This window comes from Elgaria multicarinata, chromosome 2 (assembly GCF_023053635.1).
Source record: "Elgaria multicarinata webbii isolate HBS135686 ecotype San Diego chromosome 2, rElgMul1.1.pri, whole genome shotgun sequence".
In the NCBI taxonomy this organism is placed as follows: domain Eukaryota; kingdom Metazoa; phylum Chordata; class Lepidosauria; order Squamata; family Anguidae; genus Elgaria; species Elgaria multicarinata.
Genome location: NC_086172.1, coordinates 50,236,838 through 50,258,908, shown reverse-complemented (window position 1 = coordinate 50,258,908; position 22,071 = coordinate 50,236,838). Strand labels below are relative to the sequence as shown.

The 22,071-nt window shown below is 42.2% G+C and overlaps 1 protein-coding gene across 1 annotated transcript in view; it reads right to left on the bottom strand.

The window, feature by feature from the left end:
- ACVR1 (activin A receptor type 1) overlaps positions 1 to 18,588 on the bottom strand; it is a 74,492-nt gene extending 55,904 nt beyond the window's left edge. Inside the window, exon 1 of the mRNA XM_063116524.1 lies at positions 18,397 to 18,588. Within this exon, the coding sequence (XP_062972594.1) occupies positions 18,397 to 18,404 (8 nt within the window). The 5' untranslated portion in view covers positions 18,405 to 18,588. The remainder of the gene's footprint in view (positions 1 to 18,396) is intronic.
- Between the last annotated feature and the right edge of the window lie 3,483 nt (positions 18,589 to 22,071).

Sequence of the window (22,071 nt, the reverse complement as noted above, 5' to 3'; positions counted from 1 at the left end):
TAAAAAAAACAAAAACAAAAAACAACTCCAGTTGACAGCTAACAAACCTGAATGACCAAAACAGAAACAAAATATACATCTTCCAGAATAAGCATCAAACCTTGAAAAATGCTACCACTGAGCAGCAAATCTAACATTTTCTACATTCGTGCCTCACCTTTCTTCCAATGGCACTCAAGAGAGTGTATATGGCGATTATCCCATTTTATTCTCACAACCACTCTTAGGTTAGGCTAAGAGATTGTAACTGGCCCTGGATTACCCAGTGAGCTTCCTGGCTGGGCATGGATTTGGATCCTCATCTCTTCCATACAAGCCCAACATCCTATCTAAATCACATAGCGTAACATAACAGTATAAGAGATGCAATGCGCTATCCTATACATGTCTTCTGAGAAGTAAGTCCCTCAGGGGTAACTTAACTTATACCCAGTTAAGTGGGTATAGCAGGGGTAGGTAACCTGGTGCCTTCCAGATGTTTTGTGCAACAACTCCAATAACCCCTCCCCATCAGGCATGCATGTAGTTCAAAACATCTGGAAGGCAAGTTTACATGACACAATCCTTATAGGATACTCTAGCATAATGATCTGAATGTCTAACATTCAATGAGGTATGAGTATTTTAGCAATTCCAAGAAACTGAAAAATGTCCTCAGAAGGAGAAAGACACACATATATGCGTCTGATGGACATTGCCAGAATAATTTGTTACGTCTTTAAGGTGCCATAGGCCACTGTTGTTTTTGTTCCAACTGACTAACATGGCTACCCTGCCCCACCCAGAAACAGACATGTTTATGTACACTCAAACTCACCTTGGTAAAAACCAAACAAAAAAAACCTTCATAAAGGTAGAAGTGGTTCGTGCACAGTATTGCCTTTATAGGGCACTGCTCTACAAGAATTCTCCTGCATGTCTATTGAAAGAAAGAATTGGTTCAAACTTGACGTTCTTCAGTCTTCAAAAAATATTCCAGCAATCAACTGAAGTGACCTGTATACTTTATTTGGCTTAAATCATGAACATGTTTTAAACTGTTAACACTAGCAGGAAAACCTACTGTAATAGTTTTCCATAAACTGGATTCTGAACATTCTGCCAACAGATATGACACTCCCCAGCATAATACCTCTCTCCTAAAATTGCAGGCTGCAATTTCATAAATCAATTGGCAGCACAATGCAAACGAGTCATACAATAACCTTCTAAAATCAGGACTTCTCTTGAGCCAAATCTGCAAATTGTTACAGCCCCCAAAAGCTATTAAAGTGTTGTCATCTCCACCCACTACATTTACAGTACATCCTATGTGCAAGAGACAAAGCAGATAACACACCCTTCCCATTTATCCTGACATACGATATGCTTCTTACTGATTTATAAATCATCAATGTGAGTACATAAAGTGCCTCCCTGTGCAGCATTCTATGCAGCTCAGAGTCCCATTTAAAACTTATCTCCAGGTCCTATGTGTGTGCATTTATCTGTGTGTTTATTTCATATAGATATTATCCAAGAGAGGGACACCTCAGATATCCATGATCCATAAGCTAGAGGGATGCCATGCTGGTGTGCAAATGCTGCACACACAGGATCGAGTACACAATTTAAGAATGCTTTCACTGTTACTTGGAGCTGCCCAGAACTCTGCACAGGTAAGTGTTTTAAGCACACACCCATCACCTAAGTTAAGATCAAGCATAAAAGGCAGAGGCAGAACAGCCAGGCATTGAGCCTAAGTTTGAACTTAGGACTCAAATCTAGCAGGAATACTCAAGCCCATTTAAACATGGATGACTTGCCAGTTCCATTATTCACCATGGATTATTTGCCTTTTGTCACTCTGTCACAATTATGGGAACCTGGTGCTATCCTGATGTTTTGGACTACAACATCCAGCATTCCTGACCACTGGCCAAGCTGACTAGGGCTGATGGGAGTTGAAATCCAAAACATCTGGAAGGCACCAGTTAGCCTACCCTTTGAGTAGCTAATTTGCACTCTTTCAGCGCATGTGTTATTAATGAAGTGGCACTTATACCTGGCTATAAGAAAAAGAATACAAAGATGCGATCCTGCAACAATTATGTGTCTGTATCTGGCCGTCACTGGCTACTCAGAACAGCAAAAAAGTTGATTCAACAAAATCCACTCATCCAGTCAGAAGAGCTGCTGGAATCACATTTTGAGCACAGGGACAATTTCATGCTGTGATACACAGAAGACAAAAGACAAAATCAAATGTATTCATACTGGGGGACATCAGATAAGAGACGCCTGGTGTTCCATGTTCTTAAGCTGCCCTCAGGGAGGTTGAAGGGTTGCAGAAGTTACCACCAAGTAATCCTAGAGCAGCTTCACTCTGAATGTGGCAATTGTGCCTCCCATGGGTATGCCAGTATACTATGATGGCTATATATTACCTCCAATGTCCGCAGCAGTGTGACTCCACATACAAGTTGCAGGGAGAACATGAGAGAAAGGGTACTATTGCATTCAGGTCCTGCTTGCAGGCTTCCCATAAGCCTCTGGTTCCATAGAAACATAGAATAGTAGAGTTGGAAGGAGCCTGTAAGGCCATCGAATACAACCTCCTGGGAAAATACTGGACTAGATAGTACTTTGGACTAGATAATACTGGACTAGACAGAACCTTAAACAAGGTTCTTATGTTCTTATCAGTGTTTCCTGCAGCACTCACATAAATGTGGATTACAAATGTGCGCCCTTAAATATTCATGTATGCATGACATATAACCCTGGTCTCATCTAAGGCCCCATGTACACATACAGGTATGTTTAAGGATGTGTGTCAATTGTCTACAGTGTGTGTGTGTGCGCGCGTGTGCGCATTCTCATGCTACAAGTACATTGAAGTTACACTTAGGTTTTCTTGCTGCCAAGAGCCCCCTCAGACAATGAAACTCATTGAAGAGCATTAAGGTCCAAACAGAAACTGCCAGTTTCTCACAGGAACTTTCCCAAACTTCTACATCACCTTTAAGGCTCTCACAGGGAGCATGAACAATTACAGCCAATTACATATATAGAAATATGGAGGAACTGATTTAAATTTCAAAATAAAGAGTTAGTTACACCTCAAGTCATCAGCTGTTCATATGAAGCATGGAGCGTTTTTATTTTGAAACTTTGCTTCCCACAATAAACAACAACAACTTATCTCTTATGTACAATAATAAGTTTTTTGAGAAGATGGTTCAAGGTGACAATGTTCATAGATAAGACTTCCCCCCACTTTTTGAGCAACTTTATTTTTTTATTTATAAAATGCATGGTGCTATATTAATAATAATAATAACAACAACAACAAACTTTACATTAACTTTAACAATGTATCTTCAGAATCTAAACCTGTGTGTATTTTAAAGGGAGACAGTGGTTCAAGACACAATACAGTTGACTCCTGTAGCCAGACTGAAGCAGGAATAAAGTGCATGCACAGCAAAAAAAAAAAAAAAGGGAAAAAAGTTTTGCATACCTCTTCAGAGGCTCCATTGCACTACACATTTTAGCAGAGCAGCAGCCTGGTCAGAGGGACAAACAGCTGTGTTGAAACTTGATCTCATGACTCAGTGATAGCTGTAACTCAGACAAGACCTAAGGGCCTGTTCTCACCACTAGCTCAGCCATACGCAAGCACAATTAGAAGAACACAGACGTTGTAACATGTTTTTGTTTGTAACAACGCCGCCTGAGCATGCTCTGGGTCTGCAATACAGATTTCAACCTGCTCTGCACAGCACTGCAAACTCACCCAAAGCACATAGTTATGACTATAACAGAACCACCCAATCCATGCAAATGGATGATCAAACGTCTAGTGTGGATTCAAGCACCAAAACAATCAAGTTGCCTGCTGCTAGCTCCTTCACTCATTGATTTCCATGTACCATGTACTTCCATGTACTCTTGCCTAGTTAACACAGATTTGCGACACAAAATGCCGGCATTTGCAAATACATGGGGAAGTTTTGGAGGAATTGCCACACACTACTCTCGCTCCTCAAAAAATAAATAAATACTAAAACCCTTAAAAGGTACCAAATATGTCCAGGTAGATCTAGTTGTAACACCTCCACTACCCAGCCTTCCCTTCAGGCTTTTTTTTCTAATATCCGGAGCAGGTTCGGACCAATCCATGACAAAACATGGTACCCATGGGCACTAGATTGCATATGCAACCCCCACTCACATAACCCTAAGAGACCATGGATAATGCAAGGGTTATTTAATCTTTGCATAATCCAAGCCTGCTGGAATCACACAACACAACAAAGCTGGGGTTGCATTTTCAAAATGGTGGCCACACAAATATCCAGTATGTAACATAGCCCCACTGTGTATTAAACAACCCATGGTCTGTTATGTTGGGAGTACAGCCCCACAGTGTACTATTTCATTACAGTGCACATCAGCACCATTCACAGAGACCATATAAATGATCAAACCTATGAAGTCACATTTACAAAGCCATTTACAATAATAATTCTACTGTAACACGGTTGGATTTTCTTTCTGGTACGCTAGGACAGAGATGGGCAATTTGTGCTCCTCTGCCCAATGCTGAGGGTCATGGGTGTTGCAGGCCAAATCATCTAGAGGATTACAAGTTGTTCACTTCTGCATTAGGAGAACAATTGTGGTCAACACTGCCATATTTTAACAACTGCTCCAGTCTTAAAAGTGTTAAATGGGCCAGTGCAACATTACTAGGAGCAAGGGCAGCCTGTCCATCAAGAATATTACTACTGCCTTATCATTTTTCTAACATGCAGTACTTGTGTCACATATAACATCAACTACTAAGCACCACATGATTACTAGTAATAGTGGTCACAGGTATACCAGATAAATCAGTAATTCAAGATAGTTTAATAAACACTATAGTAACAACTCTGAAGAATGTTTTTTATGTAAAGACCTACAAGTGTCCACACAATATAGATCTTGCTTCAGTGATCAGCAATGATGTGAGAAGATGTAGCAAGACAAAATATTTGAAAGAGATGCATCAATGCATCCATTAGCATTTATCCCATGATAAAACAGTAGCAACCTGGAGAAGAAGAAAATCATGCGATACACATCACTCTATACGAAGCCTCTTATTTCTCCTCCTCCTTATAATCTAAGTGAGCAAAGAAATGTAAGTTTGTAGGCAGGTTATTGTCTTGATTTTCATTTCTTCTGTTAAGCTCCTGGTATTCTTGAGCACCTACCATATTTCTTCTATTCGAAGACACACTTTTTTCCCCATATAAACATCTCTAAAACCGGGGTGCGTTCTAGAATTGCGGGTGCGTTTATTATTACTTAGAATCAAAGCTTTTTCCCTGCGTCTTACAATTGATGGCATCTTAGAATCGAAGAAATACAGTAATAAATAATAGTGATGCAAATGATGCCACAACCCCATGATTGCACATTTTCTATTTGTTAGAGGCACATGGAAAATTCACTTCTGCACACGGTGGCACATGCCCCAGAGTGAACATGCAAGCACCCACCAGGTAGTACAACAGTAACCCGTGTCCACCCAAAGTACAAATGGAACAACATATTATTCTAACCAGGAACCTTTCTTGTAAGAGAAGCCGGAATACAATTTCCCCTAATTGCCCTCCAGGTGCAGCTGTGTGGAGCAGAACATTTCCTGCTATGTTTTTCTTTGTGAAATTTTATTTATTTATTTATTTATTAAATTTATATACCATCCCATAACCGAAGCTCTCTGGTAAACTTACAAAAGTTTACAATTTCTAAGAAATGCATTGTTTCATAAAATTAATAATACATGAGTAGAACTCCATTCCTGGGATGCTCCCATTGGTGGGGTGGGAGGCTGGAATTTCAGCCAATGCCCTCTTCCCCATGAAAATCTACTCCAGAGGGTTGGGGAACCCATCAGAACAGTGTCAGAAAGATGGCTATGGGGACTCTAGGGGGAGTTCTTAATGGATTTAATTTTTGTGAACCGCCCAGCGAGCTTCGGCTGTTGGGCGGTATAAAAATGTAATAAATAAATAAGCTGACAGAGACTGCCTCTTCCTCCCCTCCCTACTAGCAGAAGTCTCCACGGAGTCGACTCTCTCACACAAGTAGAAGGGCCCCTTCTGTTCGCAGAAGGGCAACTCAGGATCCAAGCCAATGCATAAAGACAATAAATCAGTCAAACCGGGAAGTTTCAGAGTTGTAATTAACTTTTTTCCCCAGCAACTATTCCTAGGAAACAAGCATATATTAAATCTCCCACGTACATAGTCGTGTTTATATGCAGGGGGGTGAAAGAGAAACTAACAGGAGGGAAAATTAAAACCAAACATCCAGATCTTCTAAAGCTGATCCCATTTTATTTAGGGCATCAGAATATTTTCCCAACTCAAAAGTCTTCAAGGAAACCCACTTCACTGGAGATATGCAAATCTATGGCTTATTTTAAAACTCAGGCTTCTCAAAGTGGCCCTCCAAGGAAAATAAAAAGGAATAGTTAACTAGGGTATGTGCATGAAGCAGAATATATTTTACACACCCACACACATAGGATGACTGTGACCAATGTGAGCTATTTCTAACACCTTAAGAGTGCAATCCTGTGCATTTTACAACAGAAAAAAAGTCTTACAACAACCAGCATTCCCTACCCAGCTTGGTTTGGCATCTACAGAAATCGTGAGGCCTCTGTTTGCGTCTTTATTAAGAAAGCTATCTGACTTGTATGTTTTTTCATATATATTTTTAACGTTTTTAACCACTTTGTTAAATAGAGTTTAATTAAAAAAAATTAAAAAGGAGTTGTAGAACTCTTCCTATGTCAGGAAGTTTGTGTTCAAATTTGGCCAAGGCCTTGTTGAATCACCTTAAGGACACTCAATCTTACACTGTCATTTTAAAATGGAGGATCACAAACAATGCCTCAGGATGGTGTAAATGCCAAATAAAAATGTAAAGTACTTTGAATAAATGCTCGTTTGTTTTAAAGTACACTTATTAATGCTGCAGGATATTAGCTACCATTCATGTTGCTACAGGCCTTATAGCAGGGTGGTTTGCCGTTGCCTTCCCCGGCCGTTATTACCTTTCCTCCAGCTAACTGGGTACTCAATTTTACCGACCTCGGGAGGATGGAAGGCTGAGTCAACCCGAGCCGGCTATCTGAAACCAGCTTCCGCTGGGATTGAACTCAGGCCGTGGGGAAGAGTTTCAGCTGCAGAAACTGCTGCTTTACCGCTCTGCGCCACACGATCCACACCATCTGCGCCACACCATCCAAACTATGTGTTAATTTGTACGAATTAGTTGCAATGGCTTGGCAACCATTGAAGGTATTATAACCATGCCAGGTGAGCCAGCTATAACCCAGACCTGTGGAAAATGAAAAAAAGTTAAGGGACAGGACATTAGAACCATTGGCCCTCCACGCTTTCTGCAGTTCTTGAAGCTCAAAGAGCTTCTGTCTCTCAAAAACAATACAGTTTAGGAAAGATGGACAAGTAGACATGCCTGCAACAACAGCAGTAGCACTGATGACTAACTGTTATGGAGTGTGTGTCTTGTTGAGTCAGCAAGAAATCACATTTATAAGTCAGCAAGTTGAATTACTATTATTATTATTATTTATATAGCACCAACAATGTACTTGGTGCTGTACAAAATATACAAATAAAACAGCGATACCCTGCCTAGAGGCTTACAATCTAAAATCACATTAAAACATATGAAGGCGGGGAAGGGGTTCACAAAGCAGAAATAAGAGAATAATCATAGTAATAAGAACAGTAGATCAAGCTAAAATACCAAAAGCTATTGAAAACAAATGAGTTTTCAAACACGTTTTAAAATCTACAATGGAACTCGAGGTACGTAGCTGCTCTGGAAGAGCATTCTAAGCAAACGGGGCAGCCAGAGAGAATGGGCGAAGCCGGGCAAGAGAGAGAGAAACTCTTGGGCGGGAGAGTAACATAACATTTGAAGAACGGAGGGTACAAGGGGGATGGTAAAGTGAAATGAGAGAGGAAAGATAAGAAGGTGCAAGACCATGACACGCTTTGAATGTCAGCAAAAGGAGCTTATACTGAATTCTATATGGGATCGGAAGCCAATGAAGATATTTCATCAAAGGAGAAACATGGTCAAAACGACGAGCCAAGAAAATAATCTTGGCTGCAGAATGGTGAAGAGAGACCAAAGAGGAGAGATGAGCATAAGGAAGACCAGTCAAAAGAAGATTACAAAAGTCCAAACGGGAGATAACCAATGCATGGACAAGGGTCTTAGCAGAAGATTCAGATAAGAATGGACAGATCCTAGCAATGTTATATAGGAAAAAACGGCAGGACTTCGCTACAGCCTCGATATGTGAGGAGAAAGAAAGTGAAGAATCAAAAATGAAGCCAAGACTACAAGCTTCTTCCACCAGATAAAGTGTGACATTATTAACAGTAACAAAGAGTAAAGAGCGAGGGGACAGTTTGCGAGGGAAGACAAGCAAAACTGTTTTTGCCATATTTAGTTTTAAGCAACGCTGAAGCATCCAGGCTGAGATATCAGACAAACAGGCTGAGATCCTACCCTGAATGTCAGAAGAAAGTTTGGGAGTAGAGAGATACAATTGTGTATTACCCATTCAAAGTACCATTTTGTAATTTTCACTTGGCTGGAAGAGCCTCAACACAAATACTCTGGGCATGAAAATGATCACAAATCAGCCATACAAAAGTAGCTTTTGAAATGACAATTATCAACATGGATCACCTATCCCAGCCTTTCCCACCCTGGGACCCTCCACATGATTTGGACTTCAGCTCCTGTGATTCCCAGCTGGCATGACTAATGGCCAGGAGTGCTGGGAATTGTAGTCCAAAACATCTGGAGGATACGAGTTTGAGGAAGGTTGACCTACCTATCCAAAGTTTCCAGACGGGGGTACTTTGGAGACATATAACATAAAAAGTAGCACCTTTTTGTGGCACTCTGTTTGTGGAACTTCCTCTGCAGGGAAATTAATCCATCTCCTTCATTATTGTCCTCTAGACAGCTAATAAAATCTATACTATTCCACCAAGCTTTCAGTGATCCATGCCACTTCCTGATTTTAGAGGATTCCCGTTTTAATGTAATGTATGCATTTTATTCATTTTGTTTTTATTTTATTGCATTTTTATTGTTTTGTAAATCGCCTAACAATCACTGAGTGGAGGGATATTAAACAAAGCAATAAGTCTGTCTAGGCAAGGTAACAATGGATTTAATGCCTGAGATGAGATGGAAATCAGCCACTGGAGGTACAATTCAAGTTATGAATCTTTACTGCTTTCTGCCAAACAGACACACTGACGTACATACATAAGGACCCAGGAGAAAGCCAGACGTTCCGGAAATACAACAAGTTGCCATGATCTGAGGAAGCATGTGTAATACTTACGGCAGACAACGTATTTTACTCCAACCCTAGTCAATCAACACAGAGTGAAACAGCACAGACAGAAATGACATCTTAGTGCCAATTCTCAGGGTTGATTCAGACATTTGCAACCTGCTCAACATGGAACAAACGGGCGAGGGAGCAATACCTGACATGGCAGCCGCTGCTTCCCAAGAGAAGTTTGCACAATCACAACAGCACCAGCAGCTATTTAATTTGCTGCCAGGGAGCAAGGACCATTTTCATCACTGACACAGCGGGATAGATGACACAGCAGATAAGACATAAGACGTTGCTCCCTGCATACAGCTGTGTCCCTAGGGACACTCTGTGCACAACAGTTTAGAAAATCCTTGAACCAGCCCTCCAGTGATTTGGTATCTTTTGCAAGGTGTATGTTATTCTGAGAGACCAACCTAGCAACAGCGTCATGGTTATATAATAGGTGGGCAGAAGAAAGATCTCCAGATGTTTTGGGCTTCAACTCCCAGAAGCCCCTGCCAGCATAACCAATGGTCAGGAATTCTGGGAGTTGAAGTCCAAAACACCTGGAGGCCTACCTTCTGTCCACCTCTGGCCCAGAACCAGAAGAACCGCAGACCCCACAGCTTGGTGATAAAAGACAAGGCCACTGATGAATTCAGAAAAGTTTTACCTATTTTCCCCAAGAAATCATTTAAAGAATTGTTTAGACGGGGGGAGATAAGATGACTTCTGAGGCATCATGCCTCAAAAACGGTTCCAGTAAGCGTTGTAAATTTTCTCAACAAGCACTGAGTCAGCAAGGGAGCTGCCTGACATCACCTTCACCAAACGCCTAGCACATCAAAAAACATCAACCATCTGTTTGATGAAGCTATTAAATACATTTCTGAAAAAGTTCACACACATACTCAAACACAGACATGCACAACTAGCGTTCCTCATAAAATGGCAAACAGTTATATGGCAAACAGGCATATAGGATATTTAGTGATCGCTATAGGTAGCTCTCCAAGTATGAAACGATCTACCCAGTGAGGCCTGCCTGTTTCAGATGCCAGGTTAAGACTTTCTTCTACTCTCAGGCATTCGAAAGCATATGATAGGGGTTTTAACAGACCTTGGGATTGATTGTTAAAAACTGTTTATATACATCTATCTCTCTGTGTGTGTGTGTATGTGTATGTCTGTTTATATAGTTTGTAAATGGTTTTTATATTATGTTACAATATTGCATTTAAGGTGTTTGATCACTGAAAAGTGCCTAAAGAGCTTTGGCTTTTGGGAAATATAGACATGTAATAAATCCAATCCATCTTGCATACCAATATATTTTAGCCTCCAGAGCAAGTAATTTGCTCTGATGTCAGCTTTCGTTTAACTTTCCACCACAACCAAATAAAGAGCCCCAGTAACTACAAACAGGCAATATAGATCCATAGGGTGGGTTTTTTTTAATCTTCACTAGTTTTCTATTATTTACTATGACTACATGACTGATCTACTACTTGTAATCCCTGAAAGAATCAACCTGTCCAGCAGCTCTCAAACTAGTCTAAGAGCGTCCTTGAAGATACTCAAGAAATCATCAAGAGGGGAGTGGGAGTTGCATGCTCCTTCCCATACACACCCCTATCTCTTACATCAAGTCCCCACAGACAGCCCCAAGAAGATTCCTATCGCCCCAAAGATTCTGTGGAAGTACATTTTCACTTCTCATGTGTGGAACAGTGGGAAGGCCAACTCTCAGTGGCTAGACTTATGGCAAGGCTGAGAAGTAAGAGCAATAGAAGCAGCAACAGGAGACAAAGGCAGCTGGAAACATATTGGCCTGGGATTGAACCAACAGGAAGGATCACTTGGTTGGGGTGGGTGGGGTGGGGAGCACATTAGAGCAGGAAACGTGAAGAGTTCAGCTGGTACATACTGCATATCTTTAATGAGCAGATTTCTCAGACTTGGGTGTAGGGCACATTTAATCCCATCCCACTATAGCTCAGCATAAGTGTAACAACAACTTCCTTTATTAATGAAGTGCTTAACTTTGCAAGCTAGTGCTATCCATTTGCAAAGGAGTACACCAACCCATGATTTAAGAACAACCCATACTCTGGGTTGTCATTATATGTGAACCAGGACAAAGTATCCAGGTTCACATGTTACAAAGCAACCTATGATCAGGCCAATCAGAAGCAGCTTGCATTTGGGATATGACCTGGCAGGTTAATTAATTTGTTACCGATTTTTCACCATTACATGTGAACCAGGTTGTTGAATGCTTTCTCTTTTCATATCCTACCCAAGCACAGCCTTGAGATTTCAAACAATAGTTTCACAGCATATTAGCTTCAGTCTCCCAGGTAAGCCTAAAGTTTTCATCCAGTAGTATGTGGAATGGGTCACATCTGTTTAGGGTGTGTGTTAAGAGTCACTCCCACACAAAGTTATTGTGGTGCAAAGGGGCTGGTTTTTGTACACAGCCGTCTCAACTCACATATACCACCTTCTTTATCCATGCTGTGCATAGCATGAAATACCAGTGGTAGGCAACTGGTGCCCTCCAGATGCTTTGGACTACACCTTCCATAATCCTCAACCATCCATACTGGCTGGGGTTTATGGGAGGGCATCAGATTGCCTCCCCGGATTAGCCTGATGCGAATGAAATCTCATGCCATTATCAACCAGTAATCAACCACCACCAAAGTGAGCAGCAACTATTCAAAAAAAGCCTGCATATATTGGCTCGCTTCCTATAGAAAGCCAGCTGCATGCATCCACAGCATGATTCAGCTTATGGGTACATAAATCTTTCACCCAGCAATTACCAAGAGAAAGGCATTCAACTCATATAAGCTATCATGCACCCAATAGCTGCACACATCAACCTTTAGTCACAGAAGTGGGTGAGAGGACTGGTGACATACAGCCTTTTGTCTTTTCAATTAAATGGACATGTCCAAGATATAGCCATAAGCCTGTGGTAACACATGCCATGTCAGCGAGAGAAGATATAGGTGTCCATAAGGTTCCACTTTGAAAACCAATTCCGGTACAGCCTCATGCGATTTGTCTGTTTACCTGCACTTCCTGGGACACAGAAAAGGCTGCTAAATTCCTTCTTTTCACAATGAAATGTCAAATAAAGAGCCACCCAGTATAGTTTTAAGAAGGTGCTTCAACCACATTTTATATGTATCATGTAACTCTCATAATTTATATGATAAGAACCCATACAGTATGGGAGTGCAGAAGAAATCAGGAGCCCACAGGCTTAGCTTGATTTACAGGTCCCTTCCCCCAACTACAACTCCCATCATCCTCAGCCAGCATGACTGTGATGAGAGCTATAGTAAAACTGGTCAGGGGGGCGCTAGGTTAGGAAAGGCTGGTTTACAACAATAATTTGTGTTCACCACCAAACTCCTCTTTCTTTAACTCTGACTGCCAATAAAGTTTGTGGGATTGAGGCTCTCATATTACACTGTGCTTTAAAACAGTCAGACTCTGTTTCAAAGCTCAGTTTTTTCTGTGCAATACAGAAGATTCATCTGTTGGACCTATATGTTCTCAAAACATAATTCAAAAGAAGAATCCTGTTTTTAAAAATCTACCCTGGTACACATAAAATATACTGTACATGCATGCCAGAGGCACAAGACCTTTTGCCACTATGCAAACATTTTTGAAGGGTTAAGCATAAATACTCTAAATAAAGTGAGTCAGCTGTATAAGTAGGATCCAGATCGTTATCATACAGTATAAAAAAGTAACAAATTCTCTTCGTACTTCTTTTTTTAGTAGCTAAAGTCTTGGATACGCCTAAGAGAAAACCTTTGAACTCTTGGGAGACATCTTCCAATTCACCCACACTCACAGGTATGATAGCCCCTGCACAAACAGCAAGGGTTACTGACATTGAAATGTGAAGCACTGTGGGAAGTGGGTGTCAAGCCTTTATGTCCTTTCAGCTTGTTTTTTTCAGTCAGTGCTAGACGAGTAGTCAGGGCTGGGCAGACCTCTAGCTTTCAAGATCTATTTTGTTTTTTTACCAGAACCTCTAGATTCCACCAGCTGGAGTCTGGTCTAAACAATGTAGACTTAGAAGTCCGAGTCAAGGGATTTGTTTTGAGTGCCAGAACTGAGCAAAGGCCAGAGTCCTTCCATACCAACATCAGCTCCTACTTACCCCAAACATTCTTCATTTCAGCAGTATAATTTTAAGGCTGGGAAAGAGGAGAGCAGTCATGTCATTGCTGCTATTGCCAAACAATTGGAAGTTGGGAATCCATGCTGTTCTACTGCAAATCCCCAAAATCTCCACCAGTAAATGCAAATCTACCTTCTGCGCATGGCCTAGATTGCAGTCTTGAGAATGCACAATCACCAAGAGCATTAAACACGGCTTTTGCAAAGGGGAGAGGGAGGGAAGGAGGGAATGGTACCATTCAGCCATCATTAATGATGTGATGGTCAAAAAGTGTCTCTGACATCCCCACAGGAATAGCAGCCACTTTATTAAGGATGGATGGATTGCATTTTCCCAGTTTTCTTAAGATACAGCATATCCAAAACTGTGGAAATGCAATACCCCTACAAGATAAGCGCAATCCAAGGGAAGGCATCTACTAAATAGCCTGAAAGACTAAGAGCGAGACCAAGATTCAGCTTGTTCTGGATGGGGTTAACTCCTCCTGAAGACACACGTTCACGGCTTGGGTGTACTCCTGGATTCGGCACTGAGCCTGGATGCCCAGGTTTCGGCGGTGGCCAGGACTGCATTTGCACAGTTCAAGCTAGTGCTCCAGCTTTGCCCATTCCTAGAGATGTCGGACCTGGTGACACATGCCTTAGTTACATCACAATTGTAACACGCTCTACTTGGGGCTGCCTTTGAAGACTGTTCGGAAACTTCAACTGGTTCAAAGAGCTGCAGCCAGAGTGTTGATCAGGGCTAGTTACAGGGAGCATACCACACCTCTGTTAAAACATCTCCACTGGCTTCCAGTTTGTTTCTGGGCACAATTCAAAGTGCTGGTTATGACCTATAAAGCCCTATACGGCTCAGGTCCAGGTTATCTGAAAGATCATATTCTCCCTTACAAGCCTGCCCATGCTTTAAGAACTTCAGCTGATCAACCCTACCCCTCTCCCACATTCCCACTAGGGAAGTTAGACTGGGTCCCTCCTTGATGTGCTTTAGGAGGCAGGCAAAGACTTTTTTGTTCCAGCAGGCCTTTGGCGAATAATCAGACCTCTGTCTGTGCCAAGGAGTTTTAAAACTGTCATTTTGAATGTTTTAATATTGGAATATATTTAATATATTTTTAACTTTGTATATTTCTATTTATAGGTTTTAAATGTGTATGTTTAAAATTCTGTAATGCCACCTTGAGGCCCAGCATTGAACAAAATGCGGGATATAATACATCTTTAGCCTGCAACCCAAAAAAACAGAGGTTTTCTGAAGGAAATGATGGTCATTACATCACACACATTGTATACAGAAGAAATCTGTCTGGCATGATAATGGTAGTAAAAGCCCTGGGTTATGTCCACTGACACATGAATGTTGTTGGAAGGGAAGGAGAGGTTGAGACTGTCTAGCAAATAACATGGACACTTTACTCATAGCAGAAGCAGCTGCCTTAGACAACAAGATTTGAGAACTATTAATGGCAGATTAGAAGACGTATTTGATCAGTAGGGCACAATCCTTCAAGATGTTCTCTACAAGCTCTACTAAAATCATCTTGCAATCCTATTCACTTCTACAAGAAATCCCCTGTGCATTGCACCCTGCATTAATCAAGCCATGCACCAAAATGTGGTGCCAGCCTCAAGTCGTAGCCATCCTGATCCATTTGAAATTCCTAAAAAACACTATGTAGTTATTAAATTCATTTTTTAATTTAGAATATTTCTTGCTCCCCTTTTAGGACAAGAGCCTAAACTCCCACCATCCTTGTCCATTGGTCCTGCCAGTTGGAGCTACTGGGAGCCCAACAACATCTGAAAGAACACAGGTTCCCTATTGGTTTTACACACACACACACTGACTCCCATCTTTACAGCTTTTGGAGAACAAGTCTGAGGTGAAACAAACAGTGTACAGCTTTTCTCAGAGAGAATGGAACTACATTTTTAGAAGTGAGATTTAGAGCGCAATCCTATTCATGTTTAGACATAAATAGGTCCTACAACCACAAACAGGAATTATAATTGTTATACATGAGGGAGGACAATCATTATTCATGCAAAAGGGAGTGGAGAAACTATCATGAATCCTTACTAGACAATCTCCAAGTTAATGAGACGGCTGTTGAGGAAACAGGGTTAACCTGTGTTACTCAGGGCTGACTACTTGAGATGCCTAGGAACAAACTATATCAAGCCCTCCTTCACTATGCACACAGATTATCACCGCTTTTTAAAGTGTAGTCTTGCAGCAAGAGGCAGATTGCTCATAAACACTCATAAAGATCAAAGGCACAACCAGTATGTCATAGACTGCGGTGCAGAAAGGCGGTATATAAATGTAGCAAGCAAATGCAAGAGCTTTTGCAGACAACTGTCTGGTAGGTCAGCATGAAGTTCATCTGATGAAGTGGGCTGTTCTCTCAAAAAGCCACCACATGCCAACCAGTCAGCCTAGTTCACAGCGGCAAATATCATGCTGCACCTAAAAAAAGATATTGTAGAGCTGGAAAAAGGGCAGAAAAGGGCAACTAAAATGATCAAGGGGCTGGAGCATCTCCCCGGTGAGGGACGGTTACAACAGCTGGGATTGTTTAGCTTGGAAAAAAGAGGGCTAAAGAGACCTGATAGAGGTGTACAAAATTATGCATGGTGTGGAGAATGTGGAGAGGGAGGCATTTTTCTCCTCTCTCAGTACTAAAATCCAAGGGTCATATCATGAAATTAACTGGTGGGACATTGAGGAAAAAATAAAAAGAAGTACTTCTTCACACAGCACATAAGTAAACTATGGAATTCACTACCACAAGATGTGGTGATGGCCACCAATTTCAATGCCTCTAAACGATAAATTCCTGGAGAAGCTATCAGTGGCTACTAGTTCTGAGGGCTATGTCCTACCTCCAATATTAGAGGCAGTAAACCTATATATATGAGTTGCTGGGGAACATGGGCAGGAAGGTGCTGTTGCACCCATGTCCTGCTTGTGAGTTTCTGGTTGACAGCTGGTTAGTCACTGTGTGATTAGGTGGACCCTTGGTCTGATACAGCATGGCTCTTATGTTATTATATTCATGTTATAACATGAAAATCGAGTATACTGGAGAAACAATTCAGATTAATCACATTTAAAATGTGACCATAAGAATATACATCTGATGGGTTATATCCATTATTAGTCTAAGTTAAGTCTCATTCAGTTGAATAGGTCTACTCTAAGTAGGACTAACATTGCATACAACTCAATGACCTCACTTTTTTTTTTAAGAAGAAAGATCAGTTGTCCCTGACCAATTAATGTTACTACTTTTGTTGACAAAGGGAAAGTATGGTGCAGCCTCACACCCACACACAAAGGTCAAAAGTAACTTCTGAGACTGGTTCTGAGGAGAGCCAACATATGGATGTGCTGTACAAACCTACACAACTATTTGTATTTTCTTGTATAGACCATTCCATCCCTCTAAATTTTCCTAAATAAAAGAGCAGACTTCCTAAATAAACAATAGGATGTTGGAAACTGGTAAACATCATGTTTGTGATTTAAGTATTTATTTAACCAGCTGAAAGCACACGTCTATAGTTAGAAAATGCCAACAAAAAGAGCTATTTTTTAAAAAAAGATTCCTATGTTCTTTAGAGAACTAAATTAACCATTTAAAATATGCACTACCATTTGAAAACTTTCTCTGCAGCATTGGCAATTGAAGCCACATATGCAAGCCATGTCCAGAGTTTTTTGTTTTCGTGGTTTTTTTAACTACTTTACAAAACAACTTGATATCAACCCTTTCTCTATCTCCCTACTTACTTTATAGACCCAATCAGTCTGCATTTCACAGAGACCAAACGAAAACTTTTTTAAAAAATGGTTTTCTTACTTCCAACCAGATTATCCAGCTCTTTCCCATTTTTATTTGTGACTTTTCCAAGCTATGCCCCCACCCTCTCACTCCCTCACACACACACACAGAATATCTTTTCCTACAAGAGTTACAGCATAGAGGGAAGGGCTTATACTTGGCAAAGTAATGAGTAACATCTGTAACCACAGTTGCCCTGTGGGCATCCGAAGATGAATCCCACATTCCTTCCTTTGATGCTGTTGAAGACTGTAGCTAGCAAAAGAGGGGTGGGAGGGAACGAAGCGAAGTTTACAGATTCTCTTTCCTCCTCCCCCCCCTCCACCACACATACACCCATCCCTCCTCCCTTCCTGTCCAGGGAGAGCCCGCTTCCTAGAAGTGATTCAAGGATGTATCCCACCACCACCACCACCCAACCTCCTAAGTTTCCAAAGCCGCCTCTGGAAGCAGAGCTCAGATGTAATATTGGGCTTTGGGAGCATTTTCCTCCGAGGATTCTAAAAGCGCGTCCGAGACGCCCATTTACACGGAGAGCTCTCCAAACAGCAGCGCGCGCTGAAAGAATCGCGGGGGCGCGCGCACACACACATATATACCGATTTCGAATCGCTAGCCCGTTTGGGGACACAAATTCCCCTCACCACCACCAACCCCAGCTTTTTAACAATGAAAGAAGGAAAGGCGATCGGGGTGGTGGTGGAATCCGGATCTCTCCAGAGCTTATTTCCCCCACACACAAATAGTGATTGTCTCCAACAGCGTTGCAGAGGCGCAGTCGGAGGAGGCGGGTTCTGATCCAAGGTGGGGGGAAGAGGACGCATTGTCGAGGCAGAGGAGAGGGAAAGGGGGCCGGATTGGGGGGCCGGGAGAAAGCGAGCTCCGGTGGAGACAAGCAGAGCCACTCACCTCTTCATAGCACCGCAGACAAAAGCAAAGCGGGGGGGGGGGGGGCGGGGGCGGTGCGGGATCCCCAGGCGCAGCTAAAGGAGGAGGAGGAGCAACTTCCCGTCCATGGGTTTTGCTGCAGCGGCTGCTCTTGTTCTGGCGGTAGCCGTAAGCAGTGCTGGCGGCGGACCACAAGCGCGTCGTCCCCGGAGTCCCGCGCTCTAATCACTGCGCTGCGCCCGGCCGCATCTCCCCAGCGCCCGTCCCCCTTCCGGCGGTGTCTGGGCTGGCGGTGGCGGCGCCCTTGGGAGCCGGGAGAAGAACTTCCCCGTCGAGTCGCGACAGGGAAAAGTTGGCAAGAGGACGAGCCAAGCGCAAAGTTCCAAAGAGGCAGCCAGGCGAGCCGAGGCAACGCAGGCTCTGGAGGGGGAGCGAGGAGGAGGGGCTACCCAGCCGGGAATACAGCTGCAGTAAGAAAGAGAGGAGGAAGTGGCTGCTCCCTGCTCTGCCAATGGGCGTCTGGAGCTGTAATTAACCAGGCAGCAGGCACATCATTTCCTCCCGGCGCAAATCCAGGCGCTCCGCCTCGCCCCCTGCAGGGTAAAGCAGGCGCCGCAGGCTGGCGCGGCCACGCGCGCAACCCAGACGCGGCACGCCCACCCAGCTTCAGCCACGCGCGCGCCCCAGATGCCCACGCACCTGTCTTAGGAGTAACCCGGGTGGCGGCCGTTTCCCCAGTCGTGGCCCCATTTCTTCGCTCCGCCAATAAAAGCCACTCACTGCCATTTTGGTTCTCACCTAAGCTGTTATTCACCACCTCGCTCTTCACACAGTCTTCAGTCCCTTTAAGCTTTAACAAACAAACCTCTTCAAGGCCTTGTCTCTCTTGTTTACTCCGCAGATTAATTCAGCCCTCCATCTGCATTTTATTCTTAAATTCCCACTCCTTCAAGGATATTTTCCTATTGTTTTAAAACCTAATTTCCCTTTAGTACTGTGTGCACCCGCTCTCCAGAACGCTCAAAAATATTTTATTTATTTATTATATTTATATATCCAGCCTTTCCCTCAAGAAGCACAAAGCAGCGTACATGATCCTCTCCATTTTATGCTTTTGGGCCATGGCTCCCATCAGCTCCAACCAGCATGGTCAATGGTCAGGGATAATTGGAGTTGTCCAAAACATCTGGAGGTCACCAGGTTGAAAAAGGCTGAGATAGGCCTTTGGCTCTTCTTATCTTCTGATAACCTCAGTTGTCCTTTTTTGAGCCTGCTGCAAGCCAGTTTAGTCAGTTTCACTACTTGTATGGGACTGGGAAAATGGCTCCACTTAAGGAAAGGGGTAAAAGCAGAATTCCCTCTCCCTCGTTCTATTTATATCTCTGCAGCACGCTTGATTTATTGATTGCATTTATATCCCGCCTTTTTTCCCAAGGCAGCGTACATAATCCTCTTCCTCTCCATTTTATCCTCACAACAGCAACCCTGTGAGGTAGGTTGGGCTGAGAGTCTGTGACTGGCCCAAAGTCACCCAGTAGGTTTCCATGGCTGAGTGGGGACTACAATCCAGGATCTCCTGACTCCCAGTCCAGCAGTTTAGCCACTACACCACACTGGTTCTCACAGTGATGCTACCAATACTGGATCAGGGCTCGTGCCAGTAATGCTAAAGGGGTACTTGCCCTTGTTGCTCTGGAGGAATGGTTGCTTGTTGCATAGCCTGTTTATGACTGTGAGCATAACAGGGAAACCCAAATCCTGAAGTCAGAGGAGGTAGGGGAAATAACAGCATCACAATTTAGAATGACTACTTCTGAGGATGTACAAACACAGAAAAACAAAAACAAAGAGTCTTTGTTAAGCCCTCCCCACTTGCACTGTTTCATGGTGACTAGATAGGCCTTGGTCTGACCCAGCACAGCTCTTTGTATGTTCTTATGTTAAAAGTATGCTGAATTTAGGACAAGAAGAAATGGATTTCATAAACTATAGGAAAATAGAATTTGGCTGCACATTAGTGAAGACTCCTGAACTATAATAGTGTCATGTACAAAATAGAGGTGTTCAAAATTATGCATGGTGTGGAGAATGTGGATAGGCAGACATGTTTCTCCCTCACCCATAATATTAGTGGCACCTTAAAGACTAACACATTTATTATGGCATAAGCTTTCCTGGAGCTGTCCACTTCATCAGATACATCTGATGAAGTGGGCAATGTCCTCAAAAGTTGAAAGCACAATAAATTTGTTAGTCTTTATGGTGCCATAAGACTTTGTTGTTTGCACTGCAAAAGACTAATATAACTACCCGTCTAAAAAGCACAGAGTAAAATGCCATCTTAAAATGGGGGAAAGAATTTGGACCCAGTTCAAATCATGGAATTGACAGGTCATTCAGTGCAACCCTTATGCTAGTATTATGAGCAAGGGAGAAACATGCCTCCTATCCACATTCTCCACACCATGCATTATTTTCTACACCTCTGTTTTGTACATGCCACTATTATAGTTCAGGAGTCTTCACTAATGTGCAGCCAAACTCTATTTTCCTATAGTTTATGAAATCCATTTCTTCTTGTTCTAAATTCAGCACACTTTTAACATAAGAACATACAAAGAGCTGTGCTGGATCAGACCATGGCCTATCTAGTCACCAGGAAACAGTGCAATGGGGGAAGGCTTAAACTACCCTTCCCCAGTGCTGTGGTCCCAATCAAATTTGCCTCTTCCCCTGTGGCTGTTATTCAATTAAAATGAAGAAATAAGCAAACACAAATGGGATATTCGAATTACAGATCTCCCACCTCAACTTAGTTGTGCCCTCAGTTTCATTGAAACCAATTGGACTGAATTCCAAGCTCTTTAGTTTAATTATATTGTTGATCAAGCTGTTCATGGCTCCAGATGAAATGCTATTAGAGGTCCATCCTCTATACATTATGTAAAGCAGAATCAGATGGATGAATTTGTACGTGTTTGTGGCAAAGAGATGGTAGAATGTTAGAAGCGATGCTGCATAACATGGCCTTTCATTTATATACTATTTCTTCCCATTTCAACCCAGGTACTTTGCAGAGAAGGAGGTGGAAATGGGAAAAGCAAACAGGAAAATCAAGAGAACAGGACTTCTTTGAGCGGCAGAAATATTTTCTGCTGATGCTTTTTCTTGCGTCTCTTGTAACTTCTTTTCTGACCTAGACTGTACATTTATTTTCATCTATGTTTGTAAAGGAAACAGCTGTTAAACAAAGATTTTACAGTCTTTAGCGTTAAGGAGATTGTGTTTTTATTTTGGGGTGTAGTGAACAAGAAATGATTACATTATTGGTGAACTGCTTTTTAGACTAGTTCTTAAATTATTCTGCTGAATGAGTATTTAAGCATGGATTGAAGATGAGTCCACCACAGATATGCATATCCCAGGAATATAACCCATTTAGGTTTTTATGTGAATTCTAAGTGGTCATCTATTTCACAGCAGCAAGACTTTGTCACACATGGAAAGCCAATGATAAAAGTTATGCAAAATTGCAGCTTTGGAATCCCACAACCTTGGCAGGAAGATAATCCACTTTACAAGTTCTTTCTTCTATCAAGAAGGTGTTACTGTTGTTATTTACATTACAAAAGGTTAGGTAATGTGTATGCAGATGCACAAGAAACACTATGTTTGAGACTTCAGGAAAACTACCAA